Genomic DNA, 24133 nt, shown 5'->3' with positions numbered 1-24133 from the left:
CGGGAGTTGTAGTTGCAGGGGAGCGGGGCGGGGACAGCGGCAGGGGCGGAGCCGGCTGAGGCGGGCGCTCCAGCGATGGTCGGGGCGGGCGGGCGCTGCCTGCTCCTTGCCTCCGCCCTCGGGGAGGGGGAGGCCGGTGGCGGAGCGAGCAGCGGGTGATGGGGAAGAGGCGAGCGCGGCGCTGAGGTCCCGCGGGGCCGGATGAGCGGCGGCTTGGCGTCGCGGCGGTGGCGGGGCTGGAGGAGGGGGCGAAGGAGGCAGCAGGGGCGGCCTCCACTCCGGCTGCCCTGAGGGGAAGGAGCCCCCGACCATGGAAATCGAGAACATCGTGGCCAACACGGTGCTGTTGAAAGCCCGGGAGGGTGAGTGAGAGCGGAGGGGGAGGCGGAGGGCGAGGCGAGGGCTGCGGCGGGACGTCCGGGGAGAGGAAGAGGGGCTGAGGTGAGGGGAAGAGGGGCCGGCGGGGAGAGGAAGTGATGGAGGAGGAGAGGGGGGGGGAGGGAGGGAGGGAGGGAGAGGGAGGCTGTGGGCGGCGGGGACCCCCGCGGGGTGGGGCGGGAGCCGGCCTCGCGCCGCGCTGCCCTCGGGCACCTGCCCCGGGCTGCCGGGGCCGAGCAGCGGCCCTGGAACGAACCCTTCCCTGAAACAAACCCTTTCCTCCGCCCTTCGGGCTCCTGCTTCGAAGGAGGGTTTCGCCGGGTGTGTTCAGACCGTTCATCTGGAGCTCTCGGTTTACTTATCGGTGTGTATGTGCGTAGAAGTGGGCTAGGTCTTCTCTGGAAGAGCCTCACGCTTTATCTTGCAGAAGTTCGTGTCTGTGGGGAACGCTACCTGTGTTTTGCATTAATGTAACGTTAGGTGTGTTATTTTCCATTGGATTAATGCTGACCGTTGCTTCCCCAGAGCACCCTGGCTTGAAGATTTCTCTCTTCGCTAACAAACGCTACTAACAGACACAAGACTTCATTTAGCACTTAGTTGTAGAAAAGAAGTCCGAAGTAGAATTATATGACTGCTTTTTCACATAAATAACTCTCCATTAAATGGCTACTCGAAAGCCTCTCCAGATTACCTCTGTGCTCAGTGTGGAGTCTGTTTTCCAGCTATGAAATGTGCATATTCTTTTTGGATTGGATCCTACTTTTCTTAATTGCGTTGCAGAGTCCCATTAGTTCAGTTGAGCTGTTTAATGTGAGTAAGAACAACAGAATCTTCCCCCTGTATGTTTCGTAAGTTCCTCCAACTCTAAATGGGTTTGGCACTTACGCCGTGCATGTATCCAGTTAAATTTGCCTTAAGCAGCAGGAGAGGAAAATCAACTTTTTGGCTTTGAAGTGGAGTTTAAAAACCAGAACAGCGATTGCAATTTTGGGCTATTTCCCAACCTTTGCTGAAAAGACCACCTCAGACTCGAGGACATGTTTTGGCTGGTTCCACCGACAGTACATGTCTGTGGTGGTGCTGCCTGGCTTTGGAGTTCGCATTGAAGGGATCTGAGAAATGAAGGGAAAGTGGAATCTGGCTCCAAGCTTTACTGTGCCCAAAGCCTCACCACAAAGAGTGGAGTGGTAATCTGGAACAGCTTTTAAGTGGCTGCTTAATGTCAGGTTGCCACTTTAGTTAAGGTTTCACTATGTTTAAAGTAAATTACAGTGGTAGAACTGACCAAACAAGATATTTCAATGAAGTAAATGAAACTCTGACAGCAGCTGAGGTGAGGATCAGTTCTACCTGACGTGAAATTTTTGACAGTAATGGTAGTAAACTGTTACTCTTGTGTGCCTCCAATTGGCCTTTTGTGTAAGTGTGCACAACAATGTTATTTCTGGCTGTAAAGCTCCAAAACTCCACTGACTGATTGGTTGAAGCTCCCTTACCTTTCCAGGTCTGTTCCTATGTACTTGGGGTACTTTGTATATCACGTTTTTTCAAAATGCTCCCCAAAATGGAATTATCTTCTCTCTGTTGTGCTCTGGCTAGGCTGAGAATGGCTATTTTGCTCATGTCAGGACCATTCCAAAAAATCCTTGTCCCAGCTCTATTCTGACATTCTCTAAAGGAAGGAATTTGCAAAGGTAGTATGTGAAGTAGTTTATTTTGGGAAAATATATTCTTTGTTAGAAGGGCCTCGTAACTGGGACGGAAAAGCAGACTTTGAATTGTCTTCCTTACCACCTCCACAATATCTTACTATATGGTGTATGGAGGGGTGAGAGAGTAGAAAAGTTACTATTTCTCATGGAAGAAGGTGAAATAACAGCTCTACTGATTTTCACATATAGGCTTGAGACACATCAGTAAATCCTTTTTCCAGTTCCTCAGCATGTGGAAGACCTGATAAGTATTTACCTGTGTGAATCTATCAGTTGTATAAGCAAAAGTAGTACGATAGAAAGCACTGACTGGGCCATGCTAAAAGAAATTAATTTAGGCTTTATGGTTTACATGGTGCACAGTCTAACTTAAAATTCCTTCATGATGAAGAAATTAGAGAAAACTGTACCCTTGAAAGCATCTTACTGAGACTTTCAGCCGTATAGATATGTTCTCTTCATTTTGCAAATATGGAAACTGAATTGGGTATGTTTGGCACTTATCTGCTGAGACTACGGCAGAGGCTTAATCACAATTCAGAAATGCCTGGTAAATAGTGCCACATCTAAACAAATCATAACCGAGCACATAAGCCAGGCCTCACGTTCCTTATTGTGGTCCCAAATCTATACTCTAATTTAAGTGCTTATACTTTCCAATGTGAATATTGGTTGCTTGTTGGTATTCTCTAAGAGGATTATTCAGGTGTTTTAAAGTTGATTGCTTTAATAGAAGTCTGTAACTTTCCAATAATGACTTATAATATATCTGTAGCAACTGGAATACTTCCTTACGTGAAGAAGGAAAGCTGTGAGGATTACTTACCTGCTTGTAATGACTTTGTAAATAACCAAAAGCCAGCTACGCACACACGAGTGTTAAAGGTGGCTCATAAGAAATGACTTCTGTATGTCTGTACTACTAGACTTGGTGATAACACAAAGAGCCCTGTGGTGCTTTATGGATGAAAGATTTGAGGAGTCAGGAGCCATAGTGGGAGTTGTCTTTTCCCTCCTCCTTTTTCCAGCTGACCTGCTTGCGCTGAGAGCTAGCCTGCCTGCAGCGGGATTTGCCTCCAGGTGAAGGCTGAGTGCAAGGTGTTCTGGGATTCCCTGTCCCACTTTCTTGGGATAAGCGACCTTCTGTGCTAATCCAGCTCCTGGTCCTCTTGTGCATATCTTGCTTTTTTTTAGGGAAATCTGTATGAGAGAAAGGAAAAGAGAGAACTACTTCTAAGGATGAATCCTGTAGTAGAAGAGCACAAGTGACTCAATAAAGAAACCAAGGGATTATAAAGCAAAGCTGAAGTTGATCTTATGAGTGCTGTTGTGCAGGAACAGAGAGATACAGAGCAGTTAAGTGATAGTGATGTATGAGCTGTGAGATAGTGAAATGCCTTGCAGTTTCACTATCTCCTTACTCTGACTTTCTGCACACAGACTTTTGTTTGTAAAAAAAAAAATATATATATATATAGCAATATACTTTTTATTTTTGTGTTAGAGCAGAGGAATTAACGCGTTCCTTTTTTCCTAGCAGAAATGTTTTTGAAATTCAGCTATTTGAGAAGACCTTAAAGAATTTATCCCAAAAATGTGGCCAAATAATAAATACACACTAGGTTATTCTGAAAGAAACATTCAGCAAAAAATGCATTTTTCTTATTTTATATCCACTTTTCTCTTTATATTGGTAATTTTTATTTTTCCACAGTCATTTCAGTTGCTCCCAGTAAATCCTCTGAGTAGATCTTTTGCCCAGCATCCACTTCAGCATCCCTCGTGCGCTGTAATGTTCTGAAAGAAATTCATATTTTAAGCAGTTTAAGAGCCTTCCTTTTTCATTGCCTGAAGTACTCATCTCCAAAGATACTTCCAGAGGGTAGATCTGTAGTTCCTTTGAAGTCAATGGCAGCTTACTCGAAGTGGGGATCCGTGCCAAGAGTACATTTCAAATGCACCTGATCCATTTGCAACCACTTGAAAATACATTTGTAGCGCCCTGGTAGGAGCGGTTTGTGAATGTGAATTGAGTGTGCTGTTGGGTATATAGTGTGCTACGTGTCATGTTTGGTTAAAGCCGGATTAAGATCGTGCCTCAATCAGAAGTAGTGTTACCCTCAAGCACTTGGTTGTATTGGTTCATGCTTGTGATGGCAGAGTGGGTTGCATGGTTTGTCGATCCAGCTGGAAGCTGATCTGGGCTGCGAGAATTCTTGTGGTAGGCTTGCTTTTTTATTATTATTATCATTTTTTTCTTCAAAAGTTGTTTTCCAAGAATTAGCAAGCTCCTGCTCACCTGGGTGCAGCTGCAAGATGGAGGTAGCAGGAACCTTTCGGTAACAATGTAATCACAGTTTGTTTTAAGCTGATCTAGGATACTTGTTTCAGGATTGAAATGTATTGATATAGCTCTGCTTTAAAAAAAAAAAAAGCAGTCTGCTCAGATTGTGTGTTTGATCTGTCTAGGTTTAAAAAAAAAAACTGAAATAATTTTGCAAGCAAAGTAAATCTTACTTTTGCTTGCAGTAGAAGATAGTAATTCACACAGTATTCATGATGATACGCAGGCAGATGTCCTATAATGCAGATACTTGAAACTAGGAATATAATTCTCCAGAGACTGCTCAGTCTGCTGCAGCTTGACTGTCAAACTGAGCTAAAATCTACAGTTATTCAAGGAGTATGGGCAAGTGGGGAATCAAGTCATGCTCATATGCAGAATTTCACTCTTCAAAGTCCATTCACCAGCAGCAAATATAGATCTTAATGCGAGCAGAGCACAGTGAGTTTTTGCGGTTGCTGTTATTCTTGTCTGTTCTTTCCTTATTTGCCTCCTATGTTCTATTGCACTCCCTTATTGCATTGTGTTTTAAATTGCTGTAAACTCATTGTGGCAGGAAACATGTCTTCCTGTGTTTGTACAGAATTATGCACAATGTCTGCCTTTTTGTCCCTTATTAAATGAACTGTACGAAGAATGCATGTGGGCATATTGGAATCTAAATAATTACATTTACTAAATAAACATAACATGAGAGGTCTCTTGATACACGCTGCTGCTTGGGTTATTTCAAATGTGGCAATTTTAACTAGAGAACTCACAGTCTGCTGAAAGGAGTTTTGATTCTTCTCTTTCTCCTGCAGTCCCGAAATCAGTGTGTACCATTCTGATTAAAAAACCCTTGTTCATTAAGAGCGTTCTTTAAAACTGGACTTTTCTTACTGTTGTTATTGTTTGTTTTTTCTTAGCAAACTGTTCATTCAATTACTAGATGAACTTAAAGGTCCCTTCCAACCCAAACCATTCTATGATAATTGCTGTTATAGACATGTTATAGATGTTATATTGGTGATGACACCAAGCTGAGTGGTGCGGCTGACACAGTGGAAGGAAAGGATACCATTCAGAGGGACCTCAACAGACTCAAAAGGTGGGCCCGGGTGAATCTGATGGGATTCAACAAGCAAAGTGCAAGGTTTTGCACTTGGGCCGGAGGAATCCCAGGCATATATACAGACTGGGAGGAGCAATCTGTGAGAGTAGCCCTGCGGAGAAGGACCTGGGGGTCCTGGTGGATGAAAATCTTAACGTGAGCCAGCAGTGTGCTCTTGCAGCTCGGAAGGCAAATGGTATCCTGGGCTCCATCAGAAGAGGGGTGGCCCGCAGGGAGAGGGAGATGACTGTCCCTCTCTACTCTGCGCTCGTGAGGCCCCATCCAGGTCTGGGGTCCCCAATACAGGAAAGATGTGGAGCTGTTGGAGAGGGTCCAGAGGAGGGCCACAAAGATGCTCAGAGGGCTGGAGCAGCTCCCCTACGATGACAGGCTGAGAGAGCTGGGCTTGTTCAGCCAGGAGAAGAGAAGGCTGTGGGGGTGACCTCACTGCAGCCTTCCAGTACCTAAAGGGAACTTACAAACAGAAGGAGAGTCAACTCTTTGAAAGGGTAGATAATAGCAGGACGAGGGGAAGTGGTTTTAAGCAGAAGGAGGGAGGATTTAGGTTGGATTTCAGGGGGAAGTTCTTTACTATGGGAGTGGTGAGGTGCTGGAACAGGCTGCCCAGAGAGATTGTGGATGCTCCATCTCTGGCGGTGTTCAAGGCCAGGTTGGCTGAGGCCCTGGGCAGCCTGATCTAGTATTAGATATGGAGGTTGGCGGCCCTGCCTGCAGCAGGAGATTGGGTCTGGGTGGGCTTTGAGGTCCCTTCCAAGCCATTCTATGATTCGATGATATTGTTTGAATGCAGGGTTAAATGAAAAAATTCGAGCTTAGCTTAGATGCATTTACTTGAGTTGGTACAAGACTTTGATAGATCATTGCTGAAGAAAGGTAGAAGCTGTTCAACATGTATGCACTGGCATTCTGTAACGTGCACGTGATTGCTGGAATTGTTTAGAGGGCTGATGAGAAGAACCAGTTCAAGTGGTTCTAGCGTTGGGAGCGACAAATGATGTTACATACAAACAAGCTGCAGAAATATGCATCTAGATGTGATTGTAGCTGCTCACAGTGTTACTGCTCTGGCAGTCAGTTGTGCAAGAGGATAGGAGGCTTAGAATATTTTTTAAATGTCATAACAATCTGTAGGTGTCTTTTAGGTATTTATGTACTGATCTATTTACATTTTTTTCCTTCTGTTGGTGGTTGGAGGTGCCTTGGCCTTTATAATGCTGAAGAGTTAGGTGCTTACCTTGCCCTGAAACCTGCGATTCAAGTACAGTTGCTGAGATAAGAGCCAGACAGATATATGCATCATACTTTTGCAGAAAAACCTAATTTTTTTCTTTCTTAAGCTTAGTAGAAGATGCCACTGATAAACAAAGCTGTTAAGCTGTGGACTGACTTGTATTTGCTGAGACCCCTGTTCCTTGACAAACCGAAGTCTGACCTTCTCCATGGGGAGGGGTATGGGTACCCTGCAAAGCAGTGCTGTATGAGCTGTCTGTGGCATTGTAAGCATCACAAATGAAGCAATGTTGTGTGTGAACTTGCCTCCTAGCCTGAGGTCAGCAGCAGTCTTTTACCCTTTTAGTGTTTACCATTCTGATCTGAGCACCTGAGGTGTTAGTTCTGTGGTGTTCTGTGCCTTCGAGGTGAATTTTGCACAGCAAAGGCATGCCATCCAGTGCATTAATTAGCATGCAGTGTTTACAAACAACTTGGTAGCATAAGGCTCTCATTGAGCTTGAATATTTTGATGCTTCAGCCCTTTGCGTGAACTGTTTGGAGGAAGATGGAGCTATGAGTAGGAGGGGATTTGAGTTCACAGCAGTTTAAGGTCTTGTAGGGAACTTGCCTGCAACTTGCCATGGGATAGGCTTATTTTAAGGCCCTGTATGTACCTGGGTTATTCTCATGCATCTTGGTGTAGCTGATGTAGAGCTTCCACATCAGTTTTTTTTTGGCATTTTTCATTGAACCACTTAAATGATTTGTAGAGCTAAGGCCTTGCTGTGGGTCCGTGATGCAGTTATGTGCTCTCAGAGTTCAGCTGGGTGTGACCCAGCAGGAATTTCTTAGCCAGTATCTGACAGTCTGGTTTGTGGAATGAGTTTTGCAAGAATGGTGTTGTAGCAATCACACCTCTGGTGCTGCATAGCTGTGTGCTTGTCAACCACAGCGATGCATTGCTTGTCCTTTGCAGGCTGGGCAGCTGAAGCTGGGTGGCTGCTGAGCAGCTCAGTGGTAGAACGTCAATGGCAATGAGCTAGCCACTGAATCTTACCGCGTGCACTCTGTGTGCCTCGATTAGCCAAAGATAGGACGATTCTTCTCGTAATCTTTGTTCTGTAGGACAAAATCCAAGTTTTCTGTCTCAAGGAAGACTGGCTAACGATGTTCAGTGAGCATTGTGCTCAGTGAGATGGAAGCCTCAGTGCAAATCCTGTCTGTAAGGAAGATCACTGTGGCAAGTCTGTCCAACGACTTGAAAAATATTCTTAATTGTCTAAATCTATTTCCACACCAGATTGCTTTGTTTTACTGCAACAGGTTCTTTTTCTTTTTTGCAAATTTTTTTGTTTTTACTGCTGAATAAGCCAACCGCCTTGTTTTTCAACTATTGCTTTGAAGATTAAAAAAAAAAAGTTGAAAAAATGGAAGCATCTTAATTTTCACATAACTAACTGAACTTATAATGTATTTTTTTTAAGAGACAAAAACATGTGAAGAGGTAAATGCTGAAATTCTAGCTCTAGCAAGTAACTAGTGTGGGAGAAAACAAGTTACTACTTATGTACATGAAAATGCAAATGTAATGTTTCCTCATTGTGCTGGTGCGTTGCTGTATCCACCCTTCTTTTTATAAAAGATGAGTCGCTGTAATTGCTGGCCAGAATGATTTGCAACTTGCATCTGAAAGAGCAAGGGTGGTAATTCCTCTGAAACACGTAGGTCAACCATAAAGCAAGCTGATCTAATGGCTTTCTTGCTGCTGTGTTGGGAAGTGAGCAGTTGGTCTTTCTTTTAGAGAGAGATCCAGAATAGAAGCTCTGAAATCAATGTGAGGACACTCTTAAAAACCACAACTGTTATAATTTGATTTGACACTTGTTTTAAACTGCCTCAGAAATGGGAAAATTGTTTTACTTTTTTTTTCCTTGCCTTTTCTTCCAATTAGGGAGTAATATGACAACTAAATTGACTGACTTCATAGCATTTACCAGAAGTGGTACTTATCTGTAGGTGATGCAGTGCATGCATCTATGCATCTTCTCTACGTTACTAGGTCATAAAGACTTTTCCTGCCTTTTCCCTTTAAATCTTAAGAACAATCAGTTCAGAGCAAAGAGAAAGTGTGTTTATTTAGTTGGTACTCGTAAGCATTCAATTCTGATGTATCATTAATAAATTAAGTACTCTTTATTGAATTATAGAATGGTTTGGGTTGGAAGGGACCCTTAAGATCATCCACTTCCAACCCCCCTGCTATAGGCAGGGACACCTCCCTCTAGACCAGGTTGCTCACAGCCCCATCCAGCCTGGCCTTGAATGCCTCCAGGGAGGGGGCATCCACAGCCTCTCTGGGCAACTTGTTCCAGTGTCTTGCCACCCTCTCAGTAAAGAGTTTCTTCCTAATATGTAGTCTAAATATAACCTCTTAACAGTTTAAAGCCATATCCCCTTGTCCTGTCACTACATGCCCTTACAAAACATCCCTGCCCATTGAATTCTTGAAGATGGTAAAAACTGTATTAGAGTATATAGTCCCTTGCAGAACGACGTTGATAGAGGTCATGTAGTGACCAGCTTGCCAAATATTTGTGGTGAAATGTAGCAATCTTTCTTGTGTTGGATTTGAAGTGTAATGTGCAAATTCTCCTTTTTTTGGTGCTATTTTTCATTAGTCGTGCTTCAGAAAATGATGTGTATATATATCACAGTTTGATTTTGACCGCATCACAGTTTGGTTTTACTTTTTCCAAACAGCTTTGTGGTATGAATTTAGGTCATTTTGTCTTTCTTGGTCTATACCCATCGTACTGTGTCATGCACAAATGAGTCTTTCTTAGTACGATTGAGGCATCGTTAGAATAATTTGGGCATGGTTAGTAGTGTGGCAAGAAATCAGGTTAATGCTTCTGAACAATGTTTTTTCATGATTCTGTATCAATCTATAGCCTGTTCTTTTCTATTCAGTGTATGTGTACAGGCTGTCAGTGTTCGGTATTCCTTGATTTTTGTCTGTGTTCAGTTCAGTTAGAAGTGCATCTTTGCTCTGTGTTTTTTTCCCAAGCATATATTAAACACTTCTTAATCCTAAAAAAAATACTTTGTTCAAATGATAGATGTTTGTTTTAATGATGCTGAAAGTATCACAACTTTGTTTTTAGTTCTGGTACTGCATAAATAAGCATAGATGTATCTGTGTTCTAAAGTATTTCAGAAGGTGAATGACTTGCAAAGCAACGTTAGGAAATGAGAGTGCAGAAATATTAGGAAATGAGAGGTTTTTAGGCAGTAAGTATCAGTTCAAAGAATCTCTACAAACCAGCTTTTAAGGTTTTGTGTTTCTAATTTAACTTTTCTGTTGATACTTGAATTGAGGGTGTTGCATTGCAGCAGCGATGGAATGATTGATGGTCTCAGCAAAGGTCATGTATGTTTGATAAGAGCTATGGCACAGTAAACTGCAACTTTTTGAACTGCTCTGACAGCACTGGTGGAACTACGATGTAAATTAGAGGGCTCTTTTGTATCTGTTTTATTATTCTAAAGGTATAAGTTCCTTTCTCTAACGATTTAATTCTGAAAGATTTAACGGTACTGTTTGCTGCTTGGTTTCTATTCGGGTTACATAGGGTAACTCCCTTCCTCTCCCCTATTGTGGTTAGCAGTATGTATTGCTTTGGTACAGTTAGAAAGTAAGTCTCAGTGCTTTTGCTGCTATCCTGTCATGTGGAAACGCATCTGGCCATATCACCTAGTAGAATCTCTTATAATATTCTGCAGCATAAAAATTAGTCTTCCGTTGAAATGTTTTGCAATGAGAAATTTTTCTGTTCCTGTGTGTGTTTGTCTCTGCTGTTTTGAGAAGTGTGCATATCCTTTGCAAATGCATTTGGCCTTTTCAGGTCAAAGTGATGTGTAAAATTTCAGTCTGAACGTAGAAAATGGTTCTCCAAAACACATTAGGTCCCTAATGTGAAAAATACTGTCGATTTTTAAAAAATCAGTTTAATACTGGGACTGAAATATGAAGCATTGAAAAGGTCTGGATAGTACAACAGCGAAGGTTTGTCTGCTATCATGTCTTCATTCATTTATCATTAATGGTGTATTATTATTACCTCTACTGTCCTTAAAAAAGAAGTTCAACTTGTTTATCTAAAAATGTATTTTAAAACATTATTCTATGTATTTTCTTCCATGACTTAAAGCGTTTCTGTTCTTCACCAAGGTTGAGACATAAGCTCCACATTTTTTTTTGTTTGTTTCTGACTTTACTGATGTTTGTTATTCTCAAAATTTGTAGATATTTGCTTTTTCTTTGTGGAGTTTCTTTATGCACAGTTAGAATGCAAAATCTTTGTGTTGCAAAAAAAAAAAAAAACTTTCTGCATTTTTAGTGTTTGGATAAAAGTTCCTCTATGTCAAGTTTGTTTACCGCTTTGTAGATGGGTTTCATCTTAGACATGAAAGCAGTTGGGCAGATCTGAGCTTTAGAAATGACCTGATTTTATGCTATCTAGAATCAAAACATACTCTGGTGTCGTGTCTTACATTGCTTTTACATTTTTTTTCTTCTAGGCAAACGGAGTGGGCGTAGTAAAAAATGGAGGGAGATGCTGAAGTTGCCGCCTGTTAGTCAGTGTGAAGGTATTAGATGCTCTATTGGTAAGTGTCCTGCAGAACAGTGTGAGAAGGAGGAGTAGGAGTATGCTGTTGTTAAATGGGAGACTTCTGTCTTGCTCTGAATGTAGATGAGAGGGGAAAAAAGAACAATACCAAAGCAAAAACAAAAACCCTGTTGTGAATGAGCATTTATGAAAAGATAAAAGCTGTATCGTAGCTCTGTATTTCTTGAAGGCAACTGTTCATGAAAGATAACTTCACAAAGCCATGAACTTAAAAAGGGAATCTTATTGTAATCGGAATGACATAGAAATAGATCTCTTTTTTTGGTCTTAGTCTTGTAGTAATTCTCTAATCTTTTCTGTTATTATTCTATATTCCTTCTTTGCAATGGTCTTGTTTGCTTTGGCATTGCTATTTCATAGCATTTTCCATTTCCAACACTTAACTGAAGCATCAAGTATGTTTGTTATTTATAAATGTGAATAGTCTATAACAGACAAATGTGCCTGGAAGAATGTTTAAATATTTTGAGGGATAATTGCAACTGTTTTGGTTGCTGTCTTTGTCATAGGAGTAAGATCTTCCTTCCAATACTTGAAGGGAGTGTATAAACAGGAGGGAGAATGATTACGAGGGTGGATGGCGATAGGACAAGGGGGAATGGTTTTAAACCGAGACAGGGGAGATTTAGGTTACATATTAGAAGGAAGTTTTTCACACGGAGTGTGGTGACACACTGGAACAGGTTGCCCAAGGAGGCTGTGGATGCCCCTTCCCTGGAGGTATTCAAGGCCAGGCTGGACGTGGCTCTGGGCAGCCTGGTCTAGTGGTTGGTGACCCTGCATTCAGCAGGGGAGTTGAAATTCGATGATCTTTGAGGTCCTTTTCAACCCAGGCCATTCTGATTCTATGATCCTGTTTTCTTGCTGTGGGAAAAGATAAACATATTTATTTCTCATCTCTTCCTCAGAAAAAGATTATAACCAGCTTTGTGACAAACAACCAATAGGAAGACTTCTCTTCAGGCAGTTTTGTGATTCCAGACCAGACTTGAAAAGATGTATTGAATTTCTGGATGCAGTGGTAAGCAGTGAGAACATGGACATGGATATAAATAGAAAAGTTTGGTTGTTGATGTGTTTTTTTACATACATCCTCAATTTTTGTATGAGTTTTTGCTGAGATAGAATTGATTTATTTTTGTAGTAGCTTTATGATGCCATGTTTTGGATTTGTGACCAAAACACTGTTGTTAAGACACACACCGATGTTATCTATCTATCTGATGCTTATACAGCATCAAGGTCTTCTATTTGCTACTCTGCACCACCAGAAGGTGGGCCGGGGATGCTCGGGAAGGGAGAGACAGCTGAGAAAAGTGACCCAGAGGAAAGGAAATTGTTTGCTCTAAAATCTCTGCCATCTTGGCATAGGTGGAAGTATAGGCATGATGGGATCATGCTGTTGCCTTCTTGAGCCTTAAAGAATGCGTGTACAATAGGTATAACTTATGTTACGCAGAACTGAAAATGTTTTTACTGCCATGGAAGCCCAGAACTGGTCAGAATTTGCTAATTTTAAAAGTATATGGAGATGGGAAACTAGGGAACTGTGGAAGGAGGGAAATCAAATTCTAGAGAGCAGGGGAAAAGGAAGTGTTTTGGCTTGATACATCTGCATCTTGGTATCTAACTCTGAAGAAGGAGAGGAAAGAGGAAGTGTGCCCACAGCCATGTTTGGTAAAAGTCCTCAAACTAAATCCACGTGGGGAAGGAGAAAGCAATGAGAAGAGTATGCAGGCATACAACTGTCCTTAGGAGAAGAGCGTACAATATATCAGAGCATTTATTCTCTTCTCCCTCATAGTTAATACAAGACCAGTGAAATATAATATGAAACTGAGATTGCTGTCAAAATAACTTTATCTCACTCATTTTTGTTCTAATTTATGTTCAGGGAGAATATAAATTAGAAGAAGATAGATCTCTTCAGGAAGAAGATAGAAGTAGGGTAGTAGTGCTGCTTGCATGCATACCAAAGTACACCCTTAAAATGTGAGATGCTCCTGAGAGATGCAGGGTGTAAGGAAGCACATGAGATCATTGCTGTGCCTCCACTTCTCTATATCTTCCTTTTTCCTTCATGGCAGTGTAAGCTTAGACACTTGATCAACTAAAAGAAACTTTTGGTGTGAAATGCGAAGCAGAATTACCTTCTGTTGTGGTTATTTGGTATCCATTTTCATTTTTGGAATCGCAAATGATATTTTTACTTTACTGGAATAAATATTTTCGTCCTGCATGATGATGCAGCTCTGGAAACTCTTGACAGTAGTGACTGTTTTCCTCTGGTCAATGAATCTTTGTGCAATTAGGCTTACTTTCCAGGTACATTTCACCATAATTTTGTGACTCTTAGGAGCTGTTTCTAGCACCAAATTACAGAGATTTGTCAATGCTATACATGGAATGAGTTAAATGGAAGTCCAGAACAGTGGAGCTGAATATTGTTAAGTGAATGTAAAGAGGAGCCTTTGATGGATGGCATGCAGCAGGGAGACCACTGACAACTGTGGATGTAATATTATTGGTTACAACTTCTGTACATGCTTTTCATCCCTAGAAGTTGCTTATGTAAGGTGTAATCGAATCTTGACCGGTATAAAAGGGAAAAAAATGTGATGTCTGTAAGGCATGATTCTCTTTGCTTAGCAGATGCCATTTTTTTCAGATGAAATTGTTTCAAAGAAGTAACTGTGTTTTATAGTAATTGAATATTTTGAGTTGTTTTAAAACGTGCCTGTGGATTGTAATGCTTTTGTGAATTTAACAAAGTCTGTCATGGTTGAGATAATCTGATGTAAGGGATGACTTTGTGATTTGTGTTTCCTCTTTCAAACTTCCATTTGGCAAAGTGAAGAAGAAGAGAAGTCTTGGAAGAGCTAAGATAACCTCTAATCTGAGTCTCATGATCTGAAAACTAGCATGTTCTCTTGGTCAAGAAAGAGATCTAATGCCTACTACCTCTTTCAGATGATCCCTGCACTAGCCTGATTTTCTTTTCTGGACTTTTAACTTCTGTTTGGGTTCGGTGGTTTTTTTTTTTTTTGAAGGAGAGGGCTACAACTGTGGAGATTTTATCTCAGGTTGTGCCACTTGTTGTGTGTGTTTTTTTGTTTTTTGTTTTTTTTTGCTGTTCTTAAATTTTAGACTTCTGAGAATAAACTTTCTGACTTTAAATGCCTGTGGACAGCTTTAAGAGCCTGGCATATTAATTTAAAGAATTTTCTAATTCTCTTATGAAGCAATGTGATTTCAGGTGCATGATTATTTTAGGAGGCCAAAGTGGCAGAATCAAAGTGGTACTTTTTTTTACATGTTCAGAGTAATAAGATTGGTAAGCTTTGGAAGGTGTGACCTTGGAGACTGGAGTAAGCTTGTGGCTTCACAGAAAGAAGGGTTGTGAAATTGTTGAATAAAACTAACAGAAATTCAAGGGAAGAATTGGTTATCCAATCACTTAGTGACTCATTTCACTAGCTGGGGACAAAGTTGCTCAAGTATGAATAAGAATGGAATGGCAACTCAAACTTCCCTCTCAAGCTCTGTGAGTAACCGAGGTTAGCTGACAAGTCTCTTAAACTTCCTTTTAAGTTACAGTATCTGTTTAAAACAGTCTTTCAATGGTATTGGCATAATTGAAAACATTAAAGATGGTAAGTGCTGTCTTTGAGTAGCGGGTCAGAAAAGTTAAGCTCCTTTGGCAGCTGAGGAAGAATTCCTTACCATTAGACTGATTGTTGTGGTATTCAAGTAGCAAAACCAATGGCTTGCAGTTGTTTTGGATTCAAGTGTTGTGCTGAATTGGCTGATACCATAATGTCTTAGCAGAAGATGTTGTTGATGACTTTATAGTGAGTCAGTGTGGGTTAGCTGATTGCAGAACTGGAGTTGAAGGATTCTGTTATTTCTAGTATGGTGGTTTTTTGGTTCTTGAACTGTCATCTTTGCTTTATGGCTGCTTTAAAAAGGTATATAACTTCTTTTTCACTGATAAGGTCAATCACTTGGAACTTTGAGGTATTTAATGATTGTTGTCCTAATAAACTGTGGTTATGTGTGATGCAGTCCTCCATTCTGGGTGTCTGCTGTATGTTCTTTGCTCTTATGTGCATGCTTTCCTATATTTCAGATTTTGAGATATCAAATAAGCTTTGAGTTGGCTCAGCCTACCAAGCTAACACAGGTTGCTGTTTGAGATTGTTCTGTTCTAATTAATCTTTCCCAAGATTTTGTGTTATCTTTAAACTTCTGATGTCTGCTTCTAGATTATTCCTGAAAAATTATTCATAGTAACCAGTCCTTGTAGATTTTCAGTACTAGTATGTTTGATATTGTCTTTCCAAAAGTAGCTACCTATGGAATAAATTAAATGGGATCCTTTATTTCCCATTATGCTAGTAGCTTTTCTTATTCACGATAAAATTTACCTAGCATCGTGTAAAAGACACTGAACATAATATAATTCTATTCCCGTAGGCTGAGTATGAGGTATCTTCAGATGAAAAGCGTATAGACTGCGGCCTGAAAGTCTTAGAGACCTACTTCACTAACGGGGTAAATATCTTGCAAAATACTGTGTCAAATATGTTGTAAATGGGTTGTCAACTTCCGACAAACTAGGCACCTGAGTGGTTGCTTCGTTTATTAGTAAATTGACTTTCAATCTTCATTAGTCCAATTTTTGACTTTCTGAAAGGTATATTGCCTTCTGAAATTGTGAAACTTACCAGCTTGAGTTGAAACCTTGGCCGGTCCTGGCTTTTACAATTATTGCCATTATGGCTTACTCCTGTGTTTTCAAATTAAAATACTGGTGTGAAATAAATATGTATTTTTTAAACATTCAACAAACAAACTTGTACAGCATCTGAAAAAGGTTTATTAACAAACTAACTGGAGTTTTTTAGTCTAATGACATGAGAATTAGGAATTTTTGAAATTCTTAGACTTTATTTTATTTTTTAATGGTATTGGTTAGATTACTGTAAATTTTCAGAATTGCTACAGGCCCTCACAAAGTCAGAAGATGTGTTGTTTTTTTCTAGAACATTCTGTTTCCTCTGTCTTTTTGCATGCAGATCATTAGGATCTAATTTTTAGCATATATTAGATCAAATTAGATTTTTTAAGAGTCTGTTCTCTGATGTATGATGCAGGCTTTTCTGTTGATATGAAACTGCACACTTTCTTTCTGTAATAGATTCTACTTCTGCTTCTCTTACTTTGGCCGTCTTGAAAAAGGCCTTTCCCCATATTAATACCTTTTTTGCTGCTTTAAAGGCAGATAGACTCCAAGTTTGCCGCATCCCCTCAAATAGTTACTTTGGGACTACCATCATTCAAATGCTCTTTTGGTGAAAAACACTTCGGGCTGGTTTGAAATAATGTCCCAAACTGTGTGGTTGTTTCTTTCCACTCTTCCGAAGCAAATAGGTAACTTACTTTTGTGGTGGTAGACCTATCGAAAGAAAAAAAGTTGTTGCGTTATAGCCAAACTTGTTTCTCAGGTTACTGAAACAGAAATGCATTGAATGCTACTGCAGTTCTTAAATGGGGAATAAAAAAAAAAGTTGACTTTCTTAGTTTTCTTGTTAGCCAAAGCATTCTTTTTCTTTTCCCGAAGCAGAATTTTCACTGATTTTATTAATCACAAAATTGCATTTATTGTTAACTTATTTTTATTTATTATGTTTTTAATTATGTTAAGTCTGCAGCACACTTGCCAGAAATACCTCAGGAAACAGTAAATGAATGTAAAGCAAGACTGGAAGAGAACCCTTCCAAAGATCTTTTTGTGGATTGTACCAGGTTGGTTTAATATGCATAGTACTCTGTTTTAGTATCACAAGGTAAATTTGTGTTCTTGAGACAGATGAAAGGTGAAATTATTACACGTAGAAGCGTGTCTCTGACATGAGTGTAGGTGAGAAATTTGAAACAGGTTCATTAAAAGGACTGAGTTTCCTTTGGAAATGATTCATATGCTTGATTTTTGAAGAGCTTTTTTCTTTAAGGTTCTTTTTGCTTAAATCACTTGATCTAATGCTATTTTAGCTGCTAACAAGTAAGTATTCTTTAAGTTAGAATAGTATTTCATCATTATATTTTTACTTTTGAGTGTGCTCTCTTCTATGATGAGAGCACTTACCAAGAATAAAGTTGTAAACTGGTGTGTGAAAGGTTCGTGAACAGCGTTAGACACTTTATGGTTCTGGAAAATGGGTTAATTATTCTTCCATTAACATGGCTGATTAGAGGATTGAGTATGATAGTTATCGCACACAAACTTTGTTCTGAAATCATGCAGCAATATTTCACACAGCTGCAGGAGCGAAGGCTTTTCTTCTTGGAGGAAGGATACCTGTTTACCAGTGTTGCATGTCTTCTCAAAGCCTTCATGTTTCTAATATTACTGGTTTTTCAAGGCATGCTTGATCACGTCTGAAGGCTTGTTTTGTCACTGCTTGGGTCATCACCGTGGCAACAAAAATAAGTATACTTTATAACCACCTGAGATTAGAAGATTGAAAGGGATGTGTCAGAACACCTACTAAAACATGTCTCAAATGGAAGATCTGTCTTTCCCTTTCCACTGTCCAATAAATATCTGCATACAGTTTGAATGACTTGTGTTCTTAATTACCTTGGTGTACTTAGTTTAAGAGGGGAACGATAAAGATGCATGGAGTTCAGGTTTGGATGTGTTATTTAGTAGTCCAATTTCAAACCACAGAGTGAAACTTCACTTACCCAATTCCAAAGGATGTATAAAATCTTGTTGATCTTTTCCTGTAAATCCCTTTCAGAAGTCATATTTGTGGGGTCATAGTTACCTTTTATAGCTACTGGTTGGCTGATGTTTAGGTGGGCTTGAAGACAGTTAATGTGAATACAATGGTTGAACTTCCTAATTACTGTATGTAACAGCTATTTTTGCATTTACTAGTGTTCTGGCAAGGAATAGTTTTCTATGATTGCTGCTCACTTTGTGAGACATCTAGGTTAAAACCATTATTAATTGCAGCAACAGTCTTTTTCTGCCTACTGCTCCACTGATTACGCTGATCATCAGTTTTTCAGTGTAAGACTGACATTATTTTCCTGTTGCTAGAATTGTCCATGAATACCTAAGCAGGAGACCTTTTGAAGCTTACCAAGAAAGTGTGTATTTTTCCCGTTTTTTACAGTGGAAATGGCTGGAGAAGTAAGTGTATTTTAAAATAATATTTACATTATAATTCTGTTTTGCTTTCTGACCCGTTCTGCTTGCTACACAATGCCCATTAGAGAAATCTTGATCTGAAAGACAAGATTCAAGGATGACTTTGATGGGACAGTGGAAGAGTCAATGCTCCAACTGAAGTATCTGTTTGAGAGTCTTTATGTAGTGAATTTGTATTAAGTAAATGCAAATTTATTGCCAAGCGTGTAGTGGGATAACAATCTTGGGAACTCTGTTAGCATTAAGTTCCGTACTTGGTTCCCTCCTGTAAGTAAATAATAATTAGACCCATGTTTCCAGTCAGTTTCCAGTTCACCTCTCTCATTTTAAATTCAATTTATTATAATGCTATCTTCATGAAGTCAAGGCAACTGTTATTCCGCTAGATGTTAAAGAACAGGAGGGAGAAATTGAAGACAGATGTTGGGGTGGAAAGGGGTTTGCAAATTTGTATAATTCTTGTTGCATTAATTGTTTCTTTCTAATCAGGCAACCAGTAACCAAACACACGTTTAGGCATTACCGAGTACTTGGCAAAGGTGGTTTTGGAGAGGTGAGTACAGAGATATTTTTCTGTGAGGCCGTCCTTAAAGGTTAATACAGAGGAAAATCAGATTTTTTTTAACTCTTGACTCTTAACAATCTAAATTCTGACATCAACTAGCGAACTGTCATCGATCCAAACCACTTTGTTTTAATGTGCTAGTCTCAATATTGTAGGTCATGCACAAAGATGGAGAAAACTTCCCCAACTATAACAATAATTCCTTCTGCTTAAAATTTTTATTGGTGATGAGAGCACACTTAGTAATTATGTAGTATATTCCTGAACTCGAGGTGAAAATCTAGATTTATTTCATTCTGTTTATAAGGCAGTGGTTTTTTTTCTAAATGTTACAACTGTATCTCTGTATTGAAGGGTCAGGAAGATTACTAAATTAACCTTTCTTATGCTTGAGTATGATGTGGATGTTGGTCCTCTGTCCTGCAGTTACCATAGTCGAGAGTTCCTTCAACACAAGATCTGCAGTTTTACTGAACTGTTCAACCTCAGCAAAAAGTGTGTTGGCTCTTGTGTAACCTCTTCTCTTTTCCATTCCTGTTACAGCTTTTGTGACCCTCTTAAGCTGTTTTGTGGGTGAAAGTGCTGTGTAGATACTTACAAACCCTTTATTTTTCTGAGATCATTTAAAAGCTTGGAAAAAAAAAAAAGAATAAATTTTGATATATATATGTGTGTGTGTGTATATATGTATGTATGAAGTTAATGTCTCTTACGCGCTTTCCCTCTCTTTTCTAGGTGTGTGCTTGTCAAGTACGTGCAACAGGAAAAATGTATGCTTGTAAGAAGCTAGAAAAAAAGAGAATAAAGAAGAGGAAAGGAGAATCAATGGCTCTAAATGAAAAAAGAATTCTGGAAAAAGTGAATAGTAGGTTTGTAGTAAGTATCTACTTCTAATCTTGTTCTTGTGAGTTTGTCTTGCATTGTTTGCCTTATGGGGGCTTATGGCCTTGACGTTCTGTAATTGATTTTGAGAATGTGTGACTGCAAAGATTGGTGTAATAACTAGAATGTGTGATTATGAGTAGTTCTGTGCAGAGGTTTTATAGGTGGATTAGTCAAGGTGTAACCTTACTGGACAGGAACAGTTCTCTGTTTTTCTGGTTTATTCATATTTGTTTTTTTAAATGACTTCATATTTTGCTTATATTGGAAAAAGGAACTGAGAATTGTATTGGTGTTTAGGTGAATAATGGTCGTCATCTTCCTCTGTCCTCTTCTTAGGTTAGTTTATCCTATACATATGAGACAAAAGATGCCCTGTGTTTAGTATTAACCATAATGAATGGAGGGGATTTGAAGTTTCACATATATAACATGGGAAATCCTGGCTTTGATGAAGAAAGGGCTATTTTCTATGCTGCAGAACTGTGCTGTGGTCTGGAGGATTTGCAGAAAGAGAGAATTGTTTACAGGTAAGTACAATCTTCAATAACTCATACCTTGGCATCACCAGGTCTGCTCAGCATTGAACATACCAATTATTTTCTGTTAAAATAAGCTTGTACTTCATAGTAAAAGAAGCAAAAAATTGTAATAGTCTTCTTGACAACATGTCCTTCGGAATTATTAATCTTGTCTTTTTAATGTTTATTCCAGTCCTGATACTTGATATATCCTAAAACACTAAAAAAAAAAATGGCAAAGTGATAGAAAATTATGATACATAAAGCAAATTAATTAGCAATTCAAATAAATAAATGCATTTTGGGAACATGCCATTGCATGTCCACTCTAAAGTAGATGTTCATGGGAGACTGCTGAAGTCCTTTGCTGCCTTGCTTGTTATGCAAAAAGGTAAAAATGTTAGTTACAATCTTGCATAAGTTAATATAGTGAGTCTTTTCTATGCCCACTATGGAAAATTAACGTACGTACACAGCGGTCCTTCTCATGGAAAGTGGCAGAAACACAGAATAAATCAGGCTTATGCTGGTTATGCATTGTTCCCTAAAGAATTTGGCCAATCTTGTAATGATGCGCAGTGTGTTTTGGAAGGAGGGAAGAGAGGGTAAGCTTAAGAGTCTTGGTTTTGCTCATTGTTCTCATGTGAATCAGCTACAAATAGGTCATTTCATGTTTCCCAAGTGAAAACAAGTAATTGTTTAAAAACCAAAAACGAAACCCACAGCCCTTGTGTTCAACTTGTATGCAAATTGCTAACTAGATCATCAAACACACATGTTCAATCTAGCGTCATCTGTAACTGCTTACTTTGGAGTGGCCTTGGAGTCGAGATGTGTCCATTTTTTGTGCTGTTATGTAACCAATTTCCAATTATTAGAAATTTGTATGGGCTGCTACTAATTGAGGAAGCAGAAAAGTAGTTTCACAAGCAACTCTTGAGTGCAATTGCAACTTAATAAGAAAAAATATTTATTTTTAATCCTCATCTCATAATGAAGCATGAAGAGACAGTGCAGGTGTTACTCACTGAATAATCTGTATTCTCAGGGGGAAGAAGAAAGAACTTAAATTAAATCATAATACCTGAAGGCATTATGTCATTATTTAAACAATTCAGTATAGGACATACTAAGGGAGTTCCTGCCCAAAATGTAAACAGATGAAAGGTGACTCTGATTATACCATGTCAGCTCAAATGCACTTGAGGACTAAAATTCGAAAATGTTTGGATAATTTTATGCTCTCTGTAGAACTACTTTTACCCTGCTTTTATGAATAAGGAATGACCAACTTCATGCAAAATGGTCTTGTTTTTTCTTCTTTGCTAAAAGTAGTTTGTTTTTTCCAGATGATCTAGGTTCTTTTTGCCTCATATTTATTTCTTTTTGTATAATTTATTTTGGAGCATTGTGTTAAATTCTACATTTTTATAATCAAGAAACTGAAAAAGGTGATCACAGAAGTATTCAGGATGTCGCTAATTACAGTGATGTGTTACATGATTGAAATTCTCTGTAAGCATCTTAAAGGCAATGCTTTTAGGAATCAGTACAGTGACTCTGTATGGTTAATGAACCACAAAGGTTGGAAAACATTGGCCGTAGTTATTTTATTCCCACTAAAGAAATTATGCTGGTAACCTGCAGTCATAATGTTGTGGGGGACAGGACTACCTGAAGTGTAGTTTCGTTGATACTGCAGTTTGTTCTCCTATTAAGGTAACTGATGTTACCTGTGTTCAAGAAACATTTAGATATAGCATTGAGAGACATAGTTTAATGGGGTTATTGGTGGTAGGTGGATGGTTGGACTGGATGATCTTGTAGGTCTTTTTCAACCTAGCTAATTCTATGATTCTAATGTTTTTTTGTTTTCTGGGGCAAGGAGTGCTCTACACTTGCTGTTGTTTTATAAATATTTAATACTGATAAGACCACAGGACCTATTACAACATTCATTTTCCTAGCTTTAAAGGAGGAGTCTTAAATGAAGCTATCTCTTAAAGTAAATTGCGTAAACTGTTAACGCAGTTAGAAGGCTTTATTGAAAATGTATTTTTGTAACTATCCATATATATTCACAGTAAAGTGTGCTGTAAAGGCAGTGGAAGAAAGGAAATTCAGAACTTCTGAAATAAAAATCCTCAATGCAAGCAGGTATCAGTAGATAGAACTAAAATCAATTTATCTTGTTAGTTTGTTCTGTTCTGGAATAGCAGTTTTAAAGTAAGTCTGCCATGTTAAATTTTATTGTATTTGGCATGTGTTGCCATCAGTAGCAAAATGCCTAATCAAGTGCAGAAGATGGGCCTATCTTTCCTCTCCAATTTTTAGTTGCACGTCTGTATGTAAGCTACTACTCCATGTCAGCAGTGCTATTAGAGCTGTCCTCAGTACCCTGGAGTCAGTTGTGCCACTTTGTGAGTGCGGCTCTCACTGGATTGAAAGAATAGGTGCAGATCTGGAAGGAGGGCCCTGTAGTGCCTTATGGAGGGATTGAGCTGGTTTACATCTTCAGTGTTAGCTTTTGAAACCACCTGTAACTGGCCGTGTGTTGCCGGCATCAGAAAAATAAGCAAACACAGAAACAAGCAGTAGTGGAGCTGTTCATCCATCTGTTACGTAAAAGGTTTGATAATAGGTAGATCGAAATCAGGATTTGCATGAGACAGGGTGTGGAACAAGTGCCTCTGTTCTAAAAGGGATTTGAATGTTGGTGTAAGCTGTAGCAAAAATAGACCCGTGCATGTTTAGCTCAATTTTAAAAGTGTATATTTTTTCAATCTGTTTTCAAAATGAACCTCTTAGTTTTGTAAGCATTGCAGTCATCTAGCCTTTGTCTGCTTTATGAGGGGAAAACTGTTGCTCCTGTTCCTAGAATTATGTTACTGGCTCTCCTTCTGAGCTTGTTTTTCAGTTGAAGTAGTCTGTTGTCCACTACAGGATCAAAGTCCATGTATTTCAACAGAAACTTTGGCTTCTGTCATGATGGAAGAAGGAAGGAGTGAGAAAGATGATGGTTCAATGCATCCCAAAGCTAGAATTGATAGCTAAATTCTTGATGGTTTCAGGGGCTTACTTGTTGCTAACTGTTAGGCCTAGAAACGAATAGTATTACACAACTAGAATTCTGGCTACAGTAAGTTCTAATATTGACTAATGATGGATCAAAGAACAGAATTAGCTTCCATTAAGATGTTTCTCTAAGTATTATGTTTTAGATCAGGCTTTTATCAACTTTCTAGGAGCTGGATGGGAGTCTTTAAAACTGTTTGAGTTAATCTGAATGTGTGTTCTATGTTTCAGAGTAGACTTGTTTCTGCCTAAAATCTGAGATGAGAGTTGTTGTTGTGTTTTTTCTCTTAACTTCAATATCTCCTGATTTCCCTGGTATTATAAACTTGTATCTGATGTGAAATGATTTAACATTATAGGGACTGTTCAGACTTAAATATTTGTAGGAAAGACTTAATTATATAGTTCATTTTG

The 24133-nt window shown here is 39.2% G+C and overlaps 1 protein-coding gene across 4 annotated transcripts in view; it reads left to right on the top strand.

The window, feature by feature from the left end:
- GRK4 (G protein-coupled receptor kinase 4) overlaps nt 1-24133 on the top strand; it is a 36547-nt gene that overhangs the window by 188 nt on the left and 12226 nt on the right. For 3 of the 4 annotated variants that reach the window (XR_002438157.1, XR_002438158.1, XM_021395370.1), the window contains exons 1-9: nt 67-362; nt 11345-11431; nt 12363-12475; nt 15931-16008; nt 17162-17262; nt 18566-18658; nt 19166-19229; nt 19977-20117; nt 20463-20653. Coding sequence is in view for 2 of the 4 variants with exons in the window: in XM_021395370.1 (XP_021251045.1) it covers nt 311-362; nt 11345-11431; nt 12363-12475; nt 15931-16008; nt 17162-17262; nt 18566-18658; nt 19166-19229; nt 19977-20117; nt 20463-20653 (920 nt within the window). In the remaining 2 variants the exon portion in view is untranslated. Of the gene's footprint in view, nt 1-66; nt 363-11344; nt 11432-12362; nt 12476-15930; nt 16009-17161; nt 17263-18565; nt 18659-19165; nt 19230-19976; nt 20118-20462; nt 20654-24133 lie in introns of those variants that run through there. The other variant, XM_021395371.1, reaches the window with a different exon arrangement.

The sequence above is a fragment of the Numida meleagris genome, chromosome 4, assembly GCF_002078875.1.
Source record: "Numida meleagris isolate 19003 breed g44 Domestic line chromosome 4, NumMel1.0, whole genome shotgun sequence".
NCBI lineage: Eukaryota > Metazoa > Chordata > Aves > Galliformes > Numididae > Numida > Numida meleagris.
The sequence above is the reverse complement of the archived record's forward strand: the minus strand, read 5'-3'. Positions and strand labels throughout refer to the sequence as shown.